A 25863-nucleotide genomic window follows, 5' to 3' on the forward strand; every position below is an offset into this window, starting at 1 on the left:
TTTAGAATGACTATTTATTTACTTATTTGAAATTAAAAAAATTAACATTTGCTTTCAAGGAATTCCTTCGTTTGGCCGTGTTATTTGTTGTTTTTGACGTTACCAAAAGCACAAAATATGTCTAGAAATTTTGACAATAACCAAACATATGAAATAACAAATAGTCGATTGGAAAGATGACAAGAGCTTTTGAGTTTTGTGACATTCGCCTATTACTTCTGTTCACTGTCTGTATAAACTGTCAAAAACAGCTGTTGAATTGTTTGCCAGAAATTTAAAACTCACAAATCAAAACAATCTGAATAATTTCTATGGTATTTTTTTAGTTAGTGTAAAAATGGAAGAGGATGGTTTGGATGACTTACTTGCCCAAATAAGTGAACCTACATCACCGAAAAAAACAAAACAAGATGAACAACCCGGTAATTCGTCGCTTTTCCTCAGTTATAAGTTCTAATTTTTTTTAATAATTATTGCTTTCTATTTCAGGAACATCAAAATCTACTTCGAAAACACATTGTGTCTTAGTTAATCAGAAACAGGTGAGAATTTATTATATAATTTGCCACAGTATCCTGTATTATTATGGCGGTAGGCTTAGCGTGACTATATTTTATGAAATTCTATATTTGCAGAGAGGAAATCCATTACTAAAGTTCATTGTTAGTGTGCCTTGGGAATATGATGAAATAATACCTGACTATGAAATAGGAAAAACTATTGGCATCCTATTTATTTCTGTACGTTATTATAACCTTAATCCTGATTATATTAACAACAGGCTTAAAGACTTGGGGAAGAAGTATGATCTCCGGGTACTTTTGGTTCAGGTAAATTCAAGGAATGGTAAAAAATTTTTTAGGCAATACCTATGTCTAGAGCATGAAAAATGTATTTAAAATAATGAACTTAGTGAAACCCAGTTTTAGTCCATAATGCTAAGATTACTTTATTATAATAAAAATAATGATACAATTTCATTCTTCACTAACACTCTATGATCATTATATTGTAGGTAGACCTTAAAGACCCTCATGCAGCATTAAAAAATTTAACAAGGATTTGTTTGCTAACAGACCTGACCCTCATGCTTGCTTGGAGTCCAGAGGAAGCTGCAAAAATTATAGAAAATTACAAAATCTATGAAAATAAACCACCTGATAAGATAATGGAGAAAATAGAAAATGATCCACATCAGAAGGTAAACTTGGCTTTTACTGTAAAGTCTATGGGATGTCATTTGATTTAACAGTCAAACTCCCTAAAACATGCAGACAAGTTTGCCTAGTTCCCTGTAACAGTGTAATATTGCATTCCACATAACAACAACTATAATGCCAGTGTTTACACTACATTTTTCTAATCAATATTAATTACGAAAAAGGGTGTTAAACTGCCATTTTGCCATATTGAATAATTTGAAAGTATGACAAACCAAATTTGATCGTAGCATATAACAGCATAGCATGTACTATAAAAACTGGTTTAAAATTTTTTTTCTTCCTTCTTAAGTTCTATAAGTATACTAGTGGACCCGACAGACGTTGTCCTGCATGATATTTCAAGCAATTAGTAAAGCAAAGTATGAAAGTACCGACTGCAGCGCCATCTGGCGGGCTGATTTGTGAATCTAAACCATTCCCAGATCCCCTTGAACACACACAAAAAATTTCATCAAAATCGGTCCAGTCGTTTGAGAGAAGTTCAGTGACATACACACTCAGAAGAATTATATATATAAAGATCTATAGTCCGAAACTTGACAACTTGGCTAAACATTAATTTAATTGTTACTTAATAAATATGGCTAAACATTAATTTAATTGTTACTTAATATATTATATAATATAATAATATTTCATTAGTTTATAAATTAAAAGTAATAAATCCAAAGAAATAGGTAAATTTATTTTGTTAAAAACAAACTAATCTGCAAAACTACTAAACGGATTTGATCAGGTTATTACACAAACAAAAGGCTTAAGGCAACAATAAGATTACATTTAAGATTTTTTTTATCAGGTATTAAATATTGTGCACGTAAGTCGCGGGCACCCGATTGTTATAGGTACGATAATATTACATTTATTTTCAGATAGTTAATGCTCTTTCATCAATAAAGCCAGTGAACAAAACAGATGCATTAACATTAATAGCAACATTTGGTACTTTAGAAAACATAATAAAAGCTACAGAAAAGAAATTATCAGAATGTCCTGGCTTTGGGGCTACTAAGGCTAAAAAACTCTATAGAGCTTTACATGAACCATTCTTAAAGAATCAAATGAAGCCAGATGTATTTGCAGGAAATATTAGTATAGAAGATATTGAAAGTGTTGAAAATATCACTGATTAACATGTGAAGATATTAAATAATTTATTTTTACTGTTATTCTATTTTTTATCCCAGCCGTTTACGTTTGCGTAAATTAGCAAAGTAACTTAGATTTTTAAAATTACAATAACGGTATCAGTAGGTACATCAGAAAAAATTATATTCTCATAATATTGTTCATTATAGACAAAATGGAGAAACGTACCTATAGGTACCCTAAACAATAAAAGTAAAAAATGTTCAGTGGCCAGTGAAGATTAATTTGAATACCAGTGTGGGCATTCCAATTTATAAGGTAAAAATTACGACTAATATACTGATATATTACTAAAAGGAATTTCGCAACCTAAAAGATACATTAGAAAGCACCTAGGTCACGTTTCTAAATATTATGAAAATATTGGCAATCGACCAATTAAAACAATAGAATGTGTAATTCTACTAGATTATTGCTGACAATGTTTTCTCCTAATTTCATAACCACTGTTTTATGCATACTAATGTATGTGGTAGTGAACTGAAAAAGAAGTTACTTTCTTCAATTTATTTTTATGAGATTCTTGAGGCAGCGCGCGGGCGTCAAAATAAAACAATCAACAACTCAACCGGCTTTCCTTGGGTACGGACGCGCGTTGCTCAAGTCGATGCCCGCGAGGAAGCAATAACGCGGGAGATTTGAAAAAAGAACGTTACAGTTTTAAAAGTGGAAGTTTGGTGTTTTGTATGATTTATTTGATCAATACAAGTTTGAAGTTACAATTATTTGCGTTATTCTCGTGTTAAATGGATTTGGTGCTACGTTTTAATTAGAACAATCGCTGAGAAGTGTAGTTCTTTTGTTGGGAGAAAATAAGGCTCTTAGTGTTGAACTTCATTGGAGCACATTAAGGTAAAACTAATAATTTGAATATTTGTTCTTACTTTATCTAGAATAATTTAAGATCTATTTACCTCTTAAGTATAAGTATTTTTAATAAGTTATCGAGCTACGTAAACCGCCTCCGTGTTTCAATATATGATAAAGCGATTGGTTTTCTCAACGCGTTTTACACGGAGATCCGTGTAGTACTCAGCGAAAAATAGTATGTATTCAAAAAAAATATTTTTCGAGTACTATAATTAAGGTAATACTAAGTTTCTGTTAATAATTAATAATTATATTATAATACTAGAAAAATAGTATTTTGAATTAGAATGCAGGTCGTAACATTTAGGGCATTGTAAAACTACAAAGAGCATTATTATTTGCAAAAGTCAAGTATATTTTTGTTATATATTAAACAAATCTGAAACTAAAAAAAAAACTGCTTAGACTACTTAAAATTACGTAAAAAGTCACAAATTCTAAGATTTTTGAATTAATAGAATTAACGTATCCAATTATTTTAAATTTCAATTATCTTACTATGTTTTTTCGTGTAATTGTACCGGTGAATGACCTTATAAAAATATTACGTAATTGGTGTTATTCTCTAATTAGAAACTGAGGTTTGACCAATTCAATTAGTAAAGCCTTTACGTACAACCATCTCCGATTAATAGCGTTTTTACTCAATAAGATATAGATAACATTTAAAAAATTGCTGGACAACGGAATTCGAATATTGCTAGCCTGGGCATAGATTCCATTTGTTTTTTTATACTCTGTATGCTCTATAGTCTATAGACTTGAAAAGGTCTCGCAACACGTGAATGGAAGTAAAAAAATAACACTTGAAAGTTGAAACATAAAGTCCTATAGGCTCGCTTTACTGTTTTATGATTTAAATTGTGCATTTTTTTATTTTCAAAGATCTAGTAATGCACTGATCCTATAGATAACTTTTGCCGCATCCTTAAGATCAAGTATAATTAGTACTGAGGTAGATGTAATATTTTTTCTAGTATTAGACTAATTGTACCCACTGAGATACAACAGCCATAACAATTAATTATTTAACTGAAACCGGACCGCTCAGTATTATTATTTATTTTTTACTACTATTTGCATTATAATGTAGTACAAGTGTATATTTTTAATGTACGATGTGTATTTATGGACGATTAGGGAGAATTTATAGAAACAGGTGAAGTCAACACGTGCGCGGTCAGGTGGTAATTTTTTATTCATATTGTGAGGAAAATAAAGCACCTTTCAAGTTGTCTCAGATAATAATTGTGTGTCACAAACTGTATGGTTTGCTATTTATATTGTTTACAAAGTGTTTAAAAAGCAGATGTTTTGTCGTAAAACAGACATAATTATATTTTGTTATAAGAATTCGTAGGGACGCCAAAACTAGCTTTTATACTGCCCCAGCGAGCACCTAAGTTGCATATTTTGTATAGCGAGTTAAGATAATCGTGGTCTGCCCTCAGCCTAATATTAACTCTTCATAAATTGATATTAGGCTGAGGCTGAGGCTCACATTTGATAGCTGCTACAGTGTAAATTAAGCCTAACTTTTTGGATAGAATTTGAGACATAAAACAAACTTATCTGTAATTACTGACATAGTCAATACTCAGAAGATGTTTTCAGCACAAAGCCGTACAAATTTGCAACATCATTAAATTTGACGAGTTGCAGTCACTCCGACATACTCATTATTCTAGTCACTGCTCACCAATCTTTGTAACCCTGTCATTGACGGATGATTCCTCATAATGTTACATTGTCACTGCATTAAACATAATGGCTTTATGTCTTCGGATGTCCAGTCACGCCATTTAAAACTATTTTTTTATAGTACAGGGGAAGGAGGCTCACAATACCTTAACAATTTACCGTCTAAAATTCGAAATATTAATAATAATAATAATGTTTAATCAATTTAAAAGGGCATTAGGCCGTCTGATGGCGAAGTGCATCTCGTTCGTATTATATTAGGTTTCATCATGTAAAAAAAATATTATTTTATAATGAGAAATAAAGCTCATTAAACATATGTTAAGTGATGCCGCCGCCCATGGCCACTCAATGCCAAAGAACTGGCGAATGCGTGGCCTTTAGCTAATTTTCTTCCAAGACTAGTACAAGAACTAATCGTTAGAAGTCTTACAATAATCCAATACAACGATCGTGAAACTTCTAAAGGTTTTTTTATACCTGCATATAAAGCTAATTATATCTTAAGTCCCTTTAGAGTTTTCTGTTTGATGTTTCAAAAGAATGTAACTGGTTTGGCCCGAATTAATCATGACGCCTGCCCTTTGTTCGAACTACGCTTGATTGAATTGCAAACACCAGTACAGCCATTATTTATAAGTTTAGGTACATAGCAATAATATGAATACTACGTACGTAACCTAAAGGCCGATTTACATTATCTTAGTGTTTAGGAGAGTGCTTTAGTACAACTTAAAGGCAAGTTCTTTAGCGTAGCGTTTACTAAAGCAAGTGGCGTTAACATGTTTCAACTAAAGTACTATCCAAAAGCACTCTCCTAAACACTAAGATAATATAAATCGGCCTTAATAAATAATATTATGAAGTTTTCAATTGATCCAAAGCAGAAAAGGGCTTTTACTGTCCTATACTTACATACTTAAGAAGTCAGTAACTTGCTTTTAATTTCGTATTTGTTCTACTATGACCTAGAGATAATGTAAAAGACAACTGTGAGACATTTTAATCATCTTCAGATATATTAAAAAATCTGGCTAGTCTAAGTAATATTATTCGGAATTTTCATTGTTATCAGTAGCTATATAACCTATACTAATAATTCTAATACAATGCCAGCCGAACAAGATTTTAATACCCAATAAAATTCGTGCCGCGCTGATTTGACTCGTGCCACGGGTCGGCGCACGCGCAGCCTCCGGTTTTGCTCCTTTTGTGTCACGTACTGGTTTTATGTGTGTTCACTCTTGTGAGTTGTGTCTGTACGCACGTGCATATTGTATATAATATATATGTAGGCTATTGTTGATTGGTTTATCATAACATAAATCATGCTTGAGCTATGAACATTATTGTGCCACATTTGAAAAGGTCAAATGGATGATTGAATTGATTGAATAAATCTAACGCCAACTGTATATATATTATGTTTGAATTTTTATTTTGGTTCTATGTATATCTTAGCACGTGACTGTTTCTCTCTTTCGTCGGTAGCTCTGTCAAAGTCGTGGTCAGCAGGAAACATCTAGAGCGGACAATCTGTTTCCATAGGTTTCTGACCAGCGCCTCTCTTATGACAGTGTATAGTTTTGAGGACGATGAGTCTTTCACTTGATAGGTCCATCTGGTTGGTGAACGGCCACGTCTTTTGCCTTCAGTGTTACCATTAATAATACAAATTTATTATTTTCATAATAACATCTATCAAATCTATAATTCAGGCTTTTGTAATATATGATAAAACAAAATAGAATTTCGTTCGATTATTAAAATTTTATTAGTACCTATTAAAAATTATTATCCAGTTAGACATTTTCACTAATTCGCTTCTTAGGCCCAAAACAAGTAGGTACTAGTAGTACAAGAATGATTAGGGTATAGAGATATGATTTTATTTATCCTTTGATAGCCAACAGCCTTAAAAAAAGACGTGAACAACTTGAAATATTTTTTTTTCATCGAGTAATAAAATCCCTAGGAATGTGAATACGTGTTTTGCACTTACAGCTATATTAATTGATGTTGAATCGATGCGGCAAACTGATAGAACCGATCGCCGACGGATATACAGCAAAAACTTTGTAAAGCTTGTTAGTACCGTCCGTAAAAGAAATAACGGAAAACTGTAAATCTAATGTCAGTCATTTGACATATTTCGAATAGTGTTCGGGTAGAAAACAAAAGTATATTTCTTAAGTAATTTTTTTTATGTAATAGAAGGTAAAGCTCATCTGATGTTAAGTGATACCCATGGACACATTGCCAGAAGGCTCGCAAGTGCGTTGCCGGCTTTTTAAATTTAAATTATAACAAATGTAATCTTATTTTGTATAGCAAAAGTTTTAGGCTTCTTGTTGGCGTACTTATTAGCTCACAATTCACATAACTTGATTTGGTATTGAAAAAATATTTTTTCCGAGTAAGTGTGGCCACTGGAATATCTTCTATATTTAGACAAGTTTTGAATACAATATACACTTTGATTTAATGCTTACATTTACCTTAACATTGTTATTATTTCTATTTGATGTTACATATTGTTCATGTAAAGGTCTAAAGAGTCCACAATATAAAAATATATCTTTTTTCCGGTGCACATCATCGCCTCGAACTTTAAGCTCCACTTGAACCATTATGAGAAAGCTTTTAAGTTTATCGTCTTAAAATTATTTATTACTAATGGATACTTGACTTTTTTATTATTCGAAAGCCCCACTTAAGACGTTCTAAGAAATGGGTAGGTCCCAAAAAATATATCATCTTAAGTGATTTTTTGCAAATCGAAAAGGGGAACCTAAAATTATGTTGAGAACACTAGTCAGAGACTATTTTAAAACACTGGATTGAATTCTTACAAGACAAATTCCAGTAGATTTTCCTTTTCTTGAGTGCTATTGTTTATTTAAGTACTATTAAATTCAGACATCTAGACATCTGAAATTCACAAGTCAAAGAATCGTTTGTTTTTGCCTCCATCTGCAGCCCAACCATTGAAGTCTAAAAAACTTGTATTCAAGGAAATATACTTGTACTAGATAGATTCAATTAAAGAAGAGTCAAAACGCTGAAAAATTTGCGTCCGATATAATTAGTAGACACACCATTGATTTAGAAAGGGAATATTATTATTACGGCACTTTGAAGTCTCTTGAATTTTTTATATTAATTTCAAAATGGCCACCCATGTCATATAATTTTTTTCCACATTGAAAAGTGAGCGTGTCTAACAAAAGAATGCGGTCTGCGGTCGCCCGATTATAGTTGATTACAATTATTATCACTTATTACTCTAAAGAATTCACGTACTAATTTTTTCCACTTATGGTAGTTGAATTTTATTATAATATCAGTTACTACTTTCATATACTCCGTATCAAATATATTACAGGATTTTACGTACTATTTTGATATACTTAGGGTGATATTTAGACACGAGACATTAGCGCTAGTCTATGCAAAGTCTGTAAGCCAAAATCATTGAATTTTGTCATACTACACATACATATAGTACGAGATCCCGCTGCAGGATTGGTGCGCTCATCGACTATTTGTTTAAAACCAAATTTTTATGTTTATTTATAATTAAGAGTATATATATTTACTAGGGTGCCTATCAAAATTTGGCCGCCATTATTTTTAATTAAATTATTTTTAATTGATTTTTGGTAAAAAATTTCGTTCATGTATTATTTAAATAAAATAACGTCTACATCACGGTAATTCATATGAAGATTCTAAAAAACCACGGGTGCCGTTGCGCACCTGGCCGCACCTCTTTGCAGCCAAGTGTAAACAGGTATGATTTCGATAAATTTATACGTTTTTAACCTATTTTTATTAATTATATGTCAAATTGAAGCTAATTTTTTTCTATTAATTATCATATAAAGTTGCTTAATTAAATCTGGCCGCAAATAAGGGCTACTGGCTGTTAAAGATAATAAATATTTAAGGTAGAGTGAAAGAGAGTTAGCGCGTAACATCATTTGTCAGACGAGGACAGCGATTGTCGGCTAAGCGACGCTTTTAAGCCATTGCGCATGCGTCGAATGTCAGTGTTCTCAAACTGAATACAGTAGAAGCTCGTTAAGTCGAACCTCGATAAGTCAAAAACCTCCAAATCTCGAAAAAATGTTTTGTTCCCTTCCCTTAAAACACCAAAACCTCCATTACTTGAAATCTTGACCCTCTGTTAATCGAAATAATCACCGAGTCCCTACAAGCCATTTTGGTACATATTTTTTGGCGTCTCCCTTGATGTTCGACTTATAGAGGTTCTACTGATGATAGATGCAACATTTTTATTCTAACATAAAAAACCACGCTGTTTTGGAGTTCGTAATAAACAACGTTTTATATTTACATTGTTATTTTATTTGTGCATCTAAAAATTATTATATTAATTAATGTAAAATAAAATTGATAAAGATGAAGTCGTGTTTTTTGTGTAACGAAAAAAGCAATGTACTCGACTTTAATAATGTATCATTCCAAAAGTGCTCGCTAATGTTATTGTTTCGTCGTAAAAAAAAATATAAACCTCAAAATTTATTATCATTTTAAAAAACCATTTAATATCATTAATATCTAATAGAGATATAATATTTAAGTTTGAATAATTCAAATAATTTGTAATTGGATTATTGCTTCATCAAAATGTTCAACAAATTGCTAACTAGACCGTCGATATTATATCAAATCAATATTAATTTTTTGTTGCAATTTTTAAATATGTCATTTTGAAAAAAATTACATATTTTTTATAAGTCGTCTCTATTACTCCCCGGTGGTTGAGAACACTAACGTTCGACGCATGCGCAATGGCTTAAAAGCGTCGCTTAGCCGACAATCGCTGTCCTCGTCTGACAAATGATGCTACGCGCTAACTCTCTTTCACTCTACCTTAAATATTTATTATCTTTAACAGCCAGTAGCCCTTATTTGCGGCCAGATTTAATTAAGCAACTTTATGAGATAATTAATAGAAAAAAATTAGCTTCAATTTGACATATAATTCATAAAAATAGGTTATAAACGTATAAATTTATCGAAATCATACCTGTTTACACCTGGCTGCAAAGAGGTGCGGCCAGATGCGCAACGGCACCCGTGATTTTTTAGAATCTTCATATTAATTACCGTGATGTAGACGTTATTTTATTTAAATAATAAATGAACGAAATTTTTTACCAAAAATCAATTAAAAATAATTTAATTAAAAATAATTGCGGCCAAATTTTGATAGGCACCCTAGTACATATATATTCTCTTAATTATAAATAAACATAAAAATTTGGTTTTAAACAAATAGTCGATGAGCGCACCAATCCTGCAGCGGGATCTTAGACCAATATCTTGCCCATAGACATAACTATTTGCTATTCATACTGGTGAACATAAACTCTAAAATTGCTGTTTTAGCGTCTTGTTTTTATACACTTTTGGCTATGTAAACTTAATTTATAAATAATTCATAATACATATATGATATAGGAAGATTGCAATTTCGAAAGTGAAAGTCATTATTTGCTGCTAAATAAAGATTGCTGCAGCGCACGAACAAAGGCTCTATCATGTGGATGTAGATCTATTCAACTTCTTGACACTACCAGCCTAGTGAGAAGATTGAAAAGAACGAAATCATTTGAATTAGCGTTAGTATACTTTAGTGTTAAGCGCTAACCCGGTAAGGGAAAGAATAGAACACAAGACCAGAGAGTCTTCCCATAATAATTAATAAGGACTGTAAGGAGTATTATTGGACACTGTCTTATAATTAATATCCTTATTAGTAAATTACTTATTAGTCTTAAGTTAGGCTAGGTAGTAATTTTCAATGATGTCTCAGTGAGGCAATATATCAAAATAAAAAAAATTGCTGCTAGATTTAGCTAGATTGCGAATTGCTATTACAGTGTTATTATTAAGAGTAAAGTCTACTATTAAAACGTGTATGAAAACTCGGAACGATATTGCCAATGGTATTTGTTGTCTATTTCTACACGAAGGTTTTGTGTAGGTTAGAGAATAATTATTATAATAATATTACTACATCGGATAGTTAATGGTAAAATAAATAAAGAAATGTTCTTATATGCAATAATACACGGCGAAGTTTGAATCTGATTTAAAAATGTTAACACAACATTAACAGAAATATAAACAGCGTATGTAGAAAAATCTGTATACGTTAATTTGCTTCCGTAATCATTGCATTCCTGTATGAACTTCAACAGTCTTACTGCGTAGTGAAGAAACCGTTTTTCCATTAAACAATACTCGTTCCTTTGTTCTCGCGACCTAAAAGATCTAAAAGCTTCCTTAGTAATTGGTTAGATGTAGATTACATAGAAAAAAATTAGTGATGACTTCTTAATGTCACATCGAACATTATATCAAGGTATTAAACAATTAGTCTGTACGAGCCAAGGCTGTACATTTTCCTCATTCAGGGTTTTATTAGTTTTATAGGCGTGGCGATTACCTAAATCGTTGGAGTTACGCCTTAAGAGTTTAGCCACTCTCTTCTACATTTACATTACATTAATTAAGCATTCGTTTTATTGCAATTAGCATTTAATTTAAAGCATCCTGCTGACCCAAGATCAAAGTCCAAGCCTTTGCATTTATGTCATTAGCTTATTTTAATCTGTGTCCTAATAAATAATTGAATAAACTTACCGTGTGGGTGAGAATACAAAATGAAACGCAACGATTGTGCGCTTCGTTAGATTGTGATTGGCCAATTCTCAAGTTGTCATTAATATGCATTGACATATGACATGATACGTGATGACACATCTGTTTGTCAAACGTCACCTGCGTCATTCATTTTACATTCTCACTACTTGTTTTATTCAAATAAGACTATTTTAGTATATTTTATATGTTTTCTAGATCTATTCTTAATATAAGCTTTTTTTCTATTTATGACAAGTGTATATTAAAAGGTTTTTACGTAAAATAATTTCAATAAATTACCCTACCTAAATATAGTCTTAATCTTAAATATTGCAAAGTATGAATTACCTAACAAAACTTTTAAACACTGAACGTTGTATAGACTGTAAAACGCCAAAGCAATTCGGTTTACGCAAGTGATATCCAGGAATTAACCTCGATTTTTTGTAAATTACCAAACATCGAATCCGATCAAAATAGTTTGATTTCGTAATATATCTGAAGATTCAACATTGCTCAGATTTTGCTTGTAATATATTGTACTAAAACTTACCAGTTAAACGGTGTTTAAAGTGAATCACAAAGGACTTTCTCATCATCGAGGACATTCAAGATATATGCTCCTAAAGTCACTGTTTTATTTTGTGTACATTTAATTATCACTAGGATTGAACGATATAAATAATAGTGCAGTATAAAAAATATATTAAAAAGAAAAACGAGTCTTGGTACAATATGTTTAAATAGATTTTGAAATTGTAGAACCAAGAATAAACAAAAATTAATCGCAAAACTCGAAGGCGGCTGCACCAATTTGATTAAGTTATTCCTTTAACTCTGAGGAAGGTTTTTATATAGGTTTGAAAAATAAAAGTATTGTTTAGTTCTTAAATTTTTATTCCTGAAAAGCAAACAGCAGCAACAATGGTCCATATGTTGGTATGTAGCTACTAAAAAGAAAGGCTAAGTAAAAAAATGCGAAATGAAGTGTCAGAGTGAAACGCGGGGTCAGCTTGTTTGAAATAATTATAAAACTGTCCTAGTTGTTATTTTTTAGTAATCTTACAGCTATGTGTATATATGTATATTATAAAACACAACACTTAGACAATATACAAATCCAAAACAGATTTCATTGATAAACAATATATGTAACATAACTGTTTTATGAAACAGAAAACATAATAAACAAAAAGAAAAAAATATCAACGGAACTGATGCTTCCCTAACTTTACTGCAAATTGAAATGAACGCACTTTTTTTATTTTTTTTTATATATAATAGGGGGGCAAACGAGCTTGCGGGACGACCAAAAAGGGCAGTCCACGCAGCCCATAGACACCCATTTTTAGCCCACGCACCCAGCGTTGCCGGCCTTTGAGGGAGGAGTAGGCTCGTTTTTTAAAAATTTGGAGTTAAATGTACACAAAACAAAACAGTGACTTTAGGAGCATATACCTATCTTGAATGTCCTCGATGATGAGAAAGTCATATATATGATTCACTTAAAAAACCGTTTAACTTTTGTCCGTTATATGTCCGCATTTGAATATGTGAAAGACAACAGTTGAGTTGAATAAGTTTAATCATCAGACGTCGAGGCAGAATTCCACCCGTATCACCTGGACGTCCGTCGTTTCACTTTTCGCAATATCTGGACCACGCACCACCAATATGTGGAACCAGGTGCCCACTGAAGTATTTCCGAATCAATTCGACTCAGGGTCCTTCAAGAAAAAACGTACATATTCTTGAAACACTGCGAGCCCTCTGGCAATGTGAACTTAATATAAGATCAGGTCAGCTAAATAAATGCGAAATCTGTTTCAAAGAATTATCGCGAAATCGCATAAATTATTCAAAATCGAGACGTTTTAGTATTACCACAGACTTGCAAATTAAGCAGAAAATCTCAGAGCCGACAATAAATTAGCAAATAGGTATGTATTGCACAGAAATAAATCATTGTTTAAAATAGAACGGTTTATAATTTTACAGTCGTTTCGCCGAAGTTAACACATGACCGGACGCATAATAATCGATGTCTGGTTTACCTCAAAATTATATTTGAGGTTAGATAATAAAATAACTGGCACATTTATTAAAAATTAAATTGGCTTAAACACGTTGGTTCAAAATATGAATTGATTTTGACTAGGTTTTTCTGTAAAGCACTTGTAATTGAGCTTTTTTATGTACTGAGAAATTCAGCCCAAGGAATTTGGTTTTCTATGCATTTCATTTAATACCTAAAATCTAATTTAATGGAAAATAAATTGTATGTTAAACTTATTGGACATACGGACGGATCGAACCGTCAAAATCTCAATCGTTTGTGCCGTGAAATGTGATTTTTCTATTGTCATGTAAATTACAATTTGATGATTTGATAATTCAACTACTGATTTTAAATCGCACTCAAAAGTAATATCATTGTAACATCGACAACCTTACCTAGTCGCGTAAACAAAAGACAGTTGCAATATACATTTATTATGACATAGAAGTTTGAAAAATCACATCAAAGAATGTACCTAATCATTATGTCATCAACTGTCAACTATAAAGGTTAGGGGCGCGGGCACAGGCCGTAATCACAGCTGGAGCCTTCCGCGTAGCTTCTCACACGACGACAAATGACTTAATGCTTCTTTAAAAACGATAAAATGTTTGTAGTAATACATACTGCCGTTACATAGTAGTTAGTAATGAGCTTTTCTTTTCCTGTAATGGCTTAGGGCTTATTGAAATTATTACATTTTTGAAGTGAAACTTCTTTAGGCGCATGAGGGAAAATTTTTAGGAAAACGTCACGAAGATGTGCAGCGAAGAAAAGGGAGAGAGTGATTGAGACCGATTGAGAGAGAGTGAGAAGGGCAAATTACCTAATAGAAATTCTATTTTTAAAAATAAAATTTCGAAAAGAGAATTTATGACATAGTATTTTATGTAAAATAATTTATTGAAATCGTCAATGAAAATGCCACTTGTTTTTTTATCGAAGAAATAAATAAGAAAATATATATAATTTGTATTAATTTTCGACACTTAATATTTTAATGACAATTAAATTAATTAAATTCCTAACATATCTTCCTTTTTCCCTTCCTCTCCTCTGCTTTCCCAGTCTCGGAAATCATGTATAAATATGAACAAGACTTAAAAATTAGTTTGCCAAAGAAGTTTCACTTCTGACATGTGTACTTTGTAAGCACGTACTTTTTTAAATTACTGTACCAAATTATTTTTTTGGTTAATATTATAGCTTGAAAGAAACATTCACAACTTCGAAAGTAGAGTACAAATCAAATCTCCATTATTTGCGGAAAGGTAAATATAAACAATAGATTGTTCAAAACAATGTTCGAAATTAAACAATGAATTAATAATTAGCTGTGATTAAAACAAGGAATTGTTTTACGCAATTATTACTAAGTAATGCTGTATTTCGTAAAATCGAATGTATGAGAAACGAGATACCCATTGTTTGTTTTATTCGGGAATTGTAATTAAGCTGATGAAATACTATTTTAATCGACTTAAAAATAGCAGAAGGTTTTTAATTATTAATCTTTTGATTCAAGACTGTATTGAATTTGAATTATACATTTATATATTAACTCTAAGTTCAATGTTTTTTCACAATTTTTGTCACAAGTCGTTCAATCACTTTTATAATTGATTTAATATACTATAAAATTATAAATTACAGAACGCACGCGGCAATAAGAATTTCAATAGTTTCGAATTTATCGTAATAATAATTTATTTGCAAGAATATGGTACAATCTAATGTTCACATATTCTGCCACACATAATGGCGTGCTAATTTGTCTTAAAAGGAATTTTTCATAGAAGTTACATACATTATGAGTCATATCGTTATAGTAAATTCTTATATTACTTTATCACTACATCATCACATTATTAAAATATATTATTACGTTATCACATTAATATTAAATATAATGTTTTACTACTTAAATTTGAAAAATGTGTTGTGGACTGTAGCGATATCCAATGTGATAGGTACAATCGGGTCGGTACATAGCTCTCTTAGATACTTTAATAAATAACGATCTTTTTACATAGAACCTCCAAAAACAATTTTATATACGAGAACTTGTACTTGTATAGTTGTATAGTTAACCTTCCGTTTATTGTACTTACCTAATAATCTTTCCAGATTTACGATGTATCAATCAAGGGAAAATTCCTGACTGAATACAAAGATGGCGACAACAATGTCTGCGCCCGCGCACGATCATTACATCCACGACGGAGAGCTGAGACCTCAGCACTCTCGTGACAATTCCAGAGATTCAGGAATATTTCACACGACAAAAGGACTCTGGAATGCGCCAGGACTGAATAATTGTTTCCTCAACAGTGCTGTCCAGGTAAGGATATATTTAGTACTACTTAATAAATGAAGGAATATATTATTATTTAAATTGCAATATATGTACATATGTATATACTTTTGCTAGATTGTAATATCAAATGATTGAATTAGTTTCAGCGCTTCTGTTTTTTTTTGCGAAAATACTATTAAAATTTAAATAATTTGCTTTGGATTTGCTTTATTAGTGTTTTATTTTTTTATAATATGTGTATGTGTAGCTGTAAGATTACTTATGAAGTAATATATAGATTAGAAGAATAAAAAAATAAAAAGTATTTCTTCACAATATGACGTCTTAGACGTTATCAAATTTAATGGAATCTGTAAATCGATTGAATGTGAATGTGTAAACAACGCAAGTGTTAGTAATTAAAAGTTGTGCCGATTAAAACTTTTTAAAAGATTGACATGGTTCATAATTAATAATATTTATTTATTTATTTACACAACATAAGTTATTAGGCGACAGGCGGCCTTATCCATCACTATAAGCACTAATTGTTTAATTAAATGAATACATAACAAGTTTTTTCAACAGCTTCCAACTTAAATCTCAACAGAAATTTAAATCTTATAAAAAATGTGACAGCTTTTGATATCTTTCAACGAGACTTTGTGCTTTGAGATTATGGCTTACGTAAATCGGATAATAAATGACAGTTATTTATTTTAACGACATGTTTTTGGAGTCTTTTTAAAAGTTACGTCGCAATGGAATACATTTTGTATTATCTATAAAAATAAGTAGCTATTAAAGATATTGTGACTTGTCTATAATGTGTTGAGTAAAATATATACTATTTCTCTTTTAAAACACTTATTTGAAGTACTACGTCGACTAAGGCAACCAGTTATAGGCCACCATTATCGGTCTGTACTATTCATTGTGTTAACCAATTGAAATGTGAAATTGTAAAAAATATGTTTATATGTTGAAAGGACGTACATATTTTAGTAAAAACTTAATTTGCCTTATCAAAGTTACACAGCTGCTTCACGAAGGTGTTTTTTTTAAATATTTTAATACATCTGCAATCAGCCTCTTGGCTTTTATCAGATTTTATGAAACGATGGCATTTAGGGAACGCAAATCCAATAAATTTTATTTCCCTCCGTAATACGAAAACTATGAGACTGCGACAAGTTTCTCCCTTCTTAGCCGATACACACACAGTCCGTCGTTTCCAAGAGGCCCGAAGCTAGGTTGAGGTTGGTGTTGAAGTCTCCTTTTGTATTGTTCGGTTGATCTTTTAATGTCTTCCTCGACAGTGGCAATTCCCAAATTTTTTTTTTATAAAACGGGGGGCAAACGGGCAGGAGGCTCACCTGATGTTAAGTGATACCGCCGCTCATGGACACTCTCAATGCCAGAGGGCTTGCGAGTGCGTTGCCGGCGTTTTAAGAATTGGTACGCTCTTTTCTTGAAGGACCCTAAGTCGAATTGGTTCGGAAATACTTCAGTGGGCAGCTGGTTCCACATAGTGGTGGTGCGCGGCAAAAACTGCCTTGAAAAACACTCAGTTGTGGAACGGCGGACGTCGAGGTGATACGGGTGGAATTTTGTATTCTGTCTCGACGTCCGATGATGAAACTCAGCTGCAGGTAAAAATATATATGGATTTCAGCATTTCGTGTTAACCACGGCTCACCGCTCACGAAGGTGTAGAATTATTGAATCCCGTCAAACATACGGGGAACTCAGTTTTATATACACAATTGTCATAATTATCACAAATATTAAGCTACCTTGTATCTGTATAATCACGAAATTTTACTACTATTCGCTTTTACTCATATCATAAGATTTAATTGTTAAAAGAAAAAACAATTTTTTACATTTTAACTTGACATATATTATTTAATAGACGACCATAAATCACTACAGAGGTCATAGCTTTCCTTTATACTGTACGGTTAAGTGTTAGGTAAACAGTGGTCACTCTAAACAATATGTTTCATTCGTATCTTATAACGGTAGGTCTCATTTACTAACATGATATACCAATTGAAATCTTAACTTCATGGTAAGAGAGTTTAAAGTTCTTTCAAAGAATAATGATGACACTAAGTTAGGGTCGGCCGATGACGTGACTTTTGTACCAAAGACGCTTTATTTTGATGTTTGACTGGTTGTTCGGTTTTTTAGTTGTTGATTTCTTATGTTAAATTAATTTTGAATCGTATGTTTTAGTCCCCTTAACAGAATGGTAAATAGTATATTTTAACTAAATTTAACGCGGTAAGCGGGTCACACTGATTTCTAAAAAAATGAGTCGAGTTTTGTACGTAACGTAATAAATTCGTATTTATAAAGTTTTCCAAAATGTTTGAAACCCTCGCGTAAACCAAATTATGGCTTGGTTTTCAAACTGAAAGACTAGGGTTATCCTACTGTTGCACCACTGCAACTCTCGACACTGTGTTTGTGAGTTCAAACCCAGAATTTGCTATGTGCACATTCTGTAAATATGTATCGTGTAGACCTAAATCGACATTGTATGTAAGGCACAAAAGTCTGATCACCAACTTGCTCATAAAGCAATAAATTTATAGATACCATCTAAGGCCTCCTATAAAGGATTGTAGCGCCACTGGATTATTATTATTTTTATTTTTATTATAAGTAAAGTAAGTATTTACAATTTTCTTAACCTGCATAGTAATAATAGAAATTTATAACAAATGTAAAAAGTGTGATCCCTGTGGCAGTGAACATTTAAAGCTGGCAGCATTTCCTCGCTGTATTGCGATACTTATTTATATTGAAGAAGTATTCCTATTATTGTACAGTATTAACTTTGATGGTATGGACGTATTTATATAGTTTTGGCGATATGACAAATTTTAAGAATCACAAAAGACTTGAATATGTTTATAGTATATTTGTTTAACTTTTGAGATGTATATCACGCTCTGCGGAAGTTTAAAGTCTAATCTTATCTTTTTGTAACTTCACATTTCGACAAGTGTAACTTTTACTTGTTCTAAATTTAAAGATATAATCTCCACGAAATAAGTGATGAAATAATACTGTCACATACACACAGTTTGTTCAGTGTAATGTATTCATGTACAACAGCCGAACGTGCTGCCTCTGTTTATTTAAAAATTAAGGGGACCGTTATATAGATAAGTAATTCTTAATACATAGGTAGGTATATTCTGTGTATGTCCTGGACGTTAATAAAAAATACATTTTCAAAAACTTTACAAATATGAAATCAGTCACAATATAAAACCTATTTTCATAAGAACTGCATTGTTATAATAACCGTGTTCTTATTTCAAATATCGTTAGCTAACTACGAGTAACGAGAAAAAGTGTCGGAAATTCCAACGTAGTTCGAGGTTGATGAATACGCTCCATTTTACATGCCCGTAATTACAAGTAAGACAAAAAGTTTGGTCGGCCATCGACATCGCGTAATAGCTTTGGGTTCCACTCCATAAAAAGTAGAACAAATCATTATTCGAAGAAGAGGAGACATACGAGGTTAATGCTGGCGATATTACGGTTCGGTACGGTCTACGTTTAATAATAATTTTCCAAGGACCTATATAGAATTTCAACATGGAAAACGTAACAACCAAATTCATATTTGTTCTTTATAAGTTATCAATAATGATTTAAATCATACTATTAAAGTTAAATTCCGCAAAATATGTTACTACAAAATCTTATTACATGTGGTATTCCACATATTTTTCTCCACGCAAATTGCATGCAAATACCAGAATCATAATAAAATACAACAATAGGCATGACTATCATTATTTTCTAGTTTCAAACCATAATATCTAGATCGACCTAAACCGTGAAAATTGCCCTAGACGCGTGAGGGCATTGCAAAAAATGTGGCACGCGTTAGGAATTCTAGAAAAAGGGAAAAATATTATGTTGAAGATTACTTTGATAGATTGCACATTGTAATGCCACGGACGGGTAGGTAATTTGCTGGTTTTTTGCTATGAAAATTTCTTGAACAAATATTGCTGCGTCTCTTATAAAACGTATGTTAATCTAAACGTATCAATACAATTTCAAGAAAGTGTTTTCTGTAACATATATATCTTATTTAAATGTATTTTTGACAATTGGACGAAAATTAGATATTTTAGTATACATATTTTAATGTTAGAGAAGCAGTGATGGCCTAGTGGTTTCAGCGTGCGACTCTCATCCCTGAGTTCGTAGGTTCGATTCTGCTGTGCACCATGTGTCTTAAAATATGCGTATTCAACAAAGATTCAACTTTGGAGGACAACATCATGAGGAAACAGGCATTCTATAGAGTTTAGACTTAAAAAAGTTGCCGCTTTAAAAGGTGATAGAAGTAACTACTTAACTAGTAATTCTATACGAAACAACAATAATATCAGAATTATAAACTTCAAATCTTTAATTTCTATATAGTGTTAAGAATAAACTATCTACACTAATATTATAAAGAGGAAAACTTTGTTTGTTTGATTGTAATGAATAGGCTCATAAACTACTGGACCGATTTTAAAAATTCTTTCACCATTCGAAAGCTACATTATCGAGTAATATAGGCTATATTTAATTTTGAAAAAAAGTTAGGGTTCCGTAAGATATTAGGGTTTTTCGGACACAAGGTGTAAAAAATCAACCAAAAAAGTTACTTATTTTGTGTACCCTGCCTAGACTATTAAAGATAGAACCATAAAATGTTCTAAGTAATTGTAGGTCTTATAAATATCTACAAAAAAGTCCGCGACACACTATACCTATCTATGTCGAGTGAGGCACAATAACCATGTTACATAAAACGAAGCCATCTGGTGGTGAAACGGAGATCGCCGAGTTTGCTAGTCTGTAATAATTACAATATTTAATATTCAACTTCGACCAAGTTTCTAAACACTTGTAACGTTATTAAATTATCTATGGTTTCCTATAGATAATACGGGAGACGCAATCTGTTTAATGAGCTTTTGATAATCTTATCTGCGGTAGGGTTCATCAAACTCTTGATGGACTGACGCGCTTCTAACTTTGTATTGTTTGCGTAGATAAGCATTGTTAAAGCTCATTAATTTAAAGATTGTCAAGGCTTAAACATACTTTAAATTAGGTTATCGTAATACAAGCAATACAATACAAATTTTTATCAATACAATTACTAAATCTTTATTGTTTCATCAAATACTAAGCCATGGAAGTTGATAGAACAGCCAGAAACTTGCGCAGTTTTTCGTGATGTATTATTTACAGTAGCAAAGATTTCTTGATCTATCTATCTATTAGAGATGAGATTGAAATAAGGAGATAACGGTTGTAGTAAAATCTGACGCGAATGAGCACTATAGCTAGTTATTAGTAGTATAAATATGAGTGTTAATAATACAACAACAAATATAAATAGCTGAACTTCGACTCTGTTTTTTCAACAAGCAGGTGAACTAAGTTCTATATTATTTGTATAGACATGAGATTCGAGCTCTAATAGAAGACGTTCGTCAAAATTCCTAACCAAATTTGTTACTAAATTATAATGTTGGTAAATTTGTCGAATCACGGCTCCTCTTCCGTTCTTTATGACTTGGATACAGTACCCCGAGTAGGAAGGAGGCGCGTGCCTTTGGACCCCTATTAGAAAATTAAAAGACTGATATTATTATATAGGTACATGATATAAATCATATTGTCTCAGTTCCCAGAGGGTCCCAGTGAATTACAAAGGTTTGGTTAAAGCCAAAAATATGTACCTTCTTTCATTAATTACACAAATCATGATGTTTTAGTTAATTTGTATGGGGTGAAAGAGCATTCGCCACCAAATTATTGTATGGTACACCATTGCCGAGTAATTAAAGTATGTAGAAAACTTTTTACCATATTTTTGACGTGATAACGTCTTTAAAATCGTTTTAGTCGGGTGACATGTTTAGAAACTTGTGTCACACCAAAACCTCACGAGCGCGATCGCAGGTATAACGAGAGAGAGACGGACCGATATCCCGTCTCATCTCTTCTCTCTCGAAATTTATCATCAAAAGTGTGAATAAAACGATAGATGTAATTTAAAATTTGAAAAAATTGTTATCTTCATTAATTCCTTACTTCCCAAAAACTTATATCACCAATAAGACGTTATCACGTAAACATCTCGATCGTAAACCTACTTTACAAACAACCAATATTTTTTTTTGTTACCTAAATAAGTAGATAGACAAAGAATTTTTAATACTTTCTACTAAAATTTTAAACTTATCTTGTTCCTATCCAATTATATTGTTTATAACCTAAATTCGGGGCTATAAATTCGAAGCAGAGTTCCTATTATGGCTTCCAGCAACAAATTGCAGACATCACAGGATTATAAAAACGTTTAATCTCACGTGGAAATAACCTGTGCGTGTCTCTCTTTCATACATAATGGGGCTTTGTAGGTGCGAGTGAAAGGGAAGAGAGTTGTTCCTGAATTGGCTTCTAAACAATCTTTGAACAGGTGCGCACGTGATTACATAAGTTTTTTACTATTTTGTATTAAAGAACGAAGGTGCATTGTATGGCTGGCTGTATTTTGGGCATTAGCTTTCTTGTTATTTGAACTTAGCTTGGTGGATGAAATAGAATTTAAGCCAGAGTTTTTGGGGTCGATTCTTGTGGCCATTAAATTGCCCATGCCCTTTGGTACGTGTTTTGGTACCTTAGAAATAGGAAAACGTAAATAAGCAGATATATTCGAAAACTATGGACAAGGAAAGCTCACTCACTTAGTAGAGTCGTTAATTTAAGATTATTTTGTATGTATTTGTGTCTGAATTGTTATTTTATTATTTATATTTTAATTTCCCAATGGTATGTTAGAAGAAATACCTTACAGCATTTGAGATAAGCTATTCGCAGTGTGATAGTATCGAGATTTAACACAAAAGAGTTTTAAAACTTCTAATCTTGAACAAAGAGCATTAATCTAACAAAATGATCCCTCGTGATGGCTTCGGTCAAATGTCATACTTGAGAAATAGCTATCGCTTTGATTGATGGTTTTTGGGGTCATTATGTAATATTTACATTATAATATTTGTCAGTGGTTTTAAATCACTGATGCTACTATAAATTTGACTACTGTTAATTAAAGTAATTTTTATTCGGATGAGCTATTTAACAATAAATATATAAAACAATTTCAGATTATTATAACAATAATAAAAACTTTATTCATACCAAATTGTGCCAAAATTCATATATTGCTAGTCCCCACACTAGAGAGTCCCTGTGTTGTGGATTAAACTAGATAGCAATAATTAGTCAGTGGTACATGGTACATGTTTGAAACAGTTTTTTGAGAAAAAGTAGGTTTAGTATTACAACTAATCAAACACAAGTCTTATAAGACATCAAGTATGTGTGAATGTGTGAGTGTGGATGGGTGTATGTGCGCATGTATTGTGTCTGTGTTAATTTTTGGGACCTCAGAGTCATGCCAAGATACGTAGTAAGGCCTCTGTAGATTCGAAATCCAATTCAGCTACCGTAATTTTTATGTGATTTGTGAGTTTGTATCTGGATAGTTATTAGTGACTACAGAACCTCCACATATTGTTTAATTCTGTTAAATACATAAAAAATTCAAATTAAGAATAATCATAGTGTCGAGAACATTCTCTAGGCAAGATGGCGTCGCAATAGTCCCTAGGACGTACCCTGCCAGTAAACACGGCAACGAACGCCAATTTTCGCGTATTAATAATCTTTCTTAAAATACACAAATTCCCAATTTTTTATTTTGCAATTAAAACAGTCCGACGAAATTAATCTCCAAATTATTGTTAGGATTATACAGGCGATGACATATTTGTCTTATGTGTCATAAATATTTTAAAAATCGATTTTTTGATAAACTTATGATTATTTCTAACTTATTTTAGTACGCTTTTTAAAATCATGTTTTAAATATAGATTAATAACATTTTTCATACTGTCAAACAGCCCATTATCGGGTTATTATTTTATTTATTAACGCAAACTTTAGATACAGACGCGAAAAAAACCACAAAACCACAGTGTTGTTTAGTTTAGCTTTAAAGTGCCTAAAAACACACTACATATTCAAAAGTAAAGTAAAGTAACTTAAGGAAAAGAAAATAATGAATAAAAACAAAAACACATAGCAAAAAAAAAACAGAGACAAATCGTAAGTCAAGATATCTAAATACATATTTATATATTTCCCACATAATTATTATATTTTAAAAGTTACTACTAATACGATAGAATTACACAATAATACCTACACCGATAATTCTACAATTAAAAATATATATGTATTATGTATATACCAAGATCTTATAACTAACAAGCAGCCAGTGAACAAACAAATTGGTCAAACTCGATATTTATCTTATTTATTAGTATATATAAGAGTGCCTGTGCCTAGTGGTACATTACTCAATACATATAAATTTACCTCACAATACTGTGCTGAATACAAAGTATTGTTGGCGCCAATGAGACAGGGCTTTGACCATTTTGTTCGCAGAAATAGGCAAAACGTGTCTAATGCCTTAAAGAGAACGGTTTTATTGTCAATTAATTAAAACACCTCAAAGGTACCTCTTACGTTAATGAAATTGAGGCAGAATGGTTTTTATTGTTAAATCTAATTTGGTGATGGTTTAAAGCCTTTAAAAAGTTTACGGCCTATTAAAAAGGCACTTTTGAAAATCAAAATCACAAGTTAAAAAAAATGGTGAGGTGCCGCTTCCAAAAGGTATTTCATATGGAGAAGAATGGTCATGAAACTCCATACTTACTCCTTTAAAATAGTTTTTACAATATTTTGTATATATTGATTTTAAAATATAAGTATGTTGTTAATATACTCGTATAAACTATTATCAATGCTACATTTTTTATTTGCCTTTATAACATATGTTTTCACGAGTATTTTGTACATATGTTAATCTACGAAGTACTCGCACGAAAATAACACAAGTCGGTCGAGTATTTATCTCCTAAGCTTTATATTCCTCTAAATTCTATCAGACCACACAGATTTTGTACTACGTGATATTTCAAGCGATTATGATATTAAACAAAGTATGAAAATACCGACTGCAGCGCCATCTACCGGGCTGATTTGTGAATCTAAATTCTAAACTATCCAAGGCTCCACCCAAACGCACGCACAACGGACCAATTATGTGTCTAAGCGCGGAAACTGAGTCCACCAACCTTAACCTTAACCTAACCACCCAAACGCATACAAAGAGTTGAAGTTGAAGAGGAGTTCAGTGACATACACACGTACAGTAGAATTATATATATATACATATGTAAGCTATCCTATCTTATAAGGTAGATCAAACTGCGAATTTGATTGAAATCGGTTAAGTAGTTTAGGAGTCCATAGCGGTCAAACAACGTGACGCGTAATTTATATACCTATATTAACTATTAAGATAGGCAATATGTCTAGTAAGAAATTTATCCTTTGCTTTGCCTTTTTATTATAAGTCGTTCGCTTTTATTAATTTACTAAAACCCGTACATACGATTGTCCTTTTAATCGTCCCATTAATTGACAATACAGTAAGCGATGTATAGTTTTTACGCGCATTTCTTGAATAGCGACGAGTGCTGTCCGGCCCGCTCGTTATTTCCGACACCGATCGCTGTTTTTCCCAGAAACATAAATATTTATGACACATACATAATCAAAACCAAGTCAAATCTATTACTTTATAACAGAATTTATAATGTCTTAGTAATGGGGAAGGTATTCTTAATATGAATGAAAATTTACTGAATTAAAAAAAAAAAAATTGGTTGTTTGTAAAGTAGGTTTACGATCGAGATGTTTACGT

At 31.9% G+C, this 25863-nt stretch overlaps 2 protein-coding genes across 3 annotated transcripts in view; both read left to right on the forward strand.

Annotated features, from left to right (window-relative positions):
• The first annotated feature begins 222 nt into the window (after positions 1–222).
• LOC125063360 (DNA excision repair protein ERCC-1) lies at positions 223–2386 on the forward strand. 2 transcript variants are annotated; one of them, XM_047669773.1, is made up of 5 exons: positions 223–422; positions 490–542; positions 636–740; positions 1016–1201; positions 2096–2386. In XM_047669773.1, exons 1-5 carry the CDS (start codon positions 338–340, stop codon positions 2354–2356), a joined length of 690 nt encoding a protein of 229 aa, XP_047525729.1. In that variant the 5' UTR covers positions 223–337; the 3' UTR covers positions 2357–2386. The 2 variants fall into 2 exon arrangements, with proteins under 2 accessions (XP_047525729.1, XP_047525728.1); XM_047669772.1 differs by having other exon boundaries at positions 225–422; positions 636–830.
• Positions 2387–15812: 13426 nt separating this feature from the next.
• LOC125063340 overlaps positions 15813–25863 on the forward strand; it is a 78486-nt gene continuing 68435 nt past the window's right edge. Inside the window, exon 1 of the mRNA XM_047669744.1 lies at positions 15813–16021. Within this exon, the coding sequence (XP_047525700.1) occupies positions 15854–16021 (168 nt within the window). The 5' untranslated portion in view covers positions 15813–15853. The remainder of the gene's footprint in view (positions 16022–25863) is intronic.

The sequence above is a fragment of the Pieris napi genome, chromosome 3, assembly GCF_905475465.1.
Source record: "Pieris napi chromosome 3, ilPieNapi1.2, whole genome shotgun sequence".
NCBI lineage: Eukaryota > Metazoa > Arthropoda > Insecta > Lepidoptera > Pieridae > Pieris > Pieris napi.

Coding starts and splice junctions, on each gene's coding strand:
- LOC125063360 (XM_047669772.1), top strand. CDS start 338: ATGGAAGAGGATGGTTTGGATGACTTACTTGCCCAAATAAGTGAACCT. Junction 423..489: donor AAAACAAGATGAACAACCCG/GTAATTCGTCGC, acceptor TTTCTATTTCAG/GAACATCAAAATCTACTTCG. Junction 543..635: donor TCTTAGTTAATCAGAAACAG/GTGAGAATTTAT, acceptor CTATATTTGCAG/AGAGGAAATCCATTACTAAA.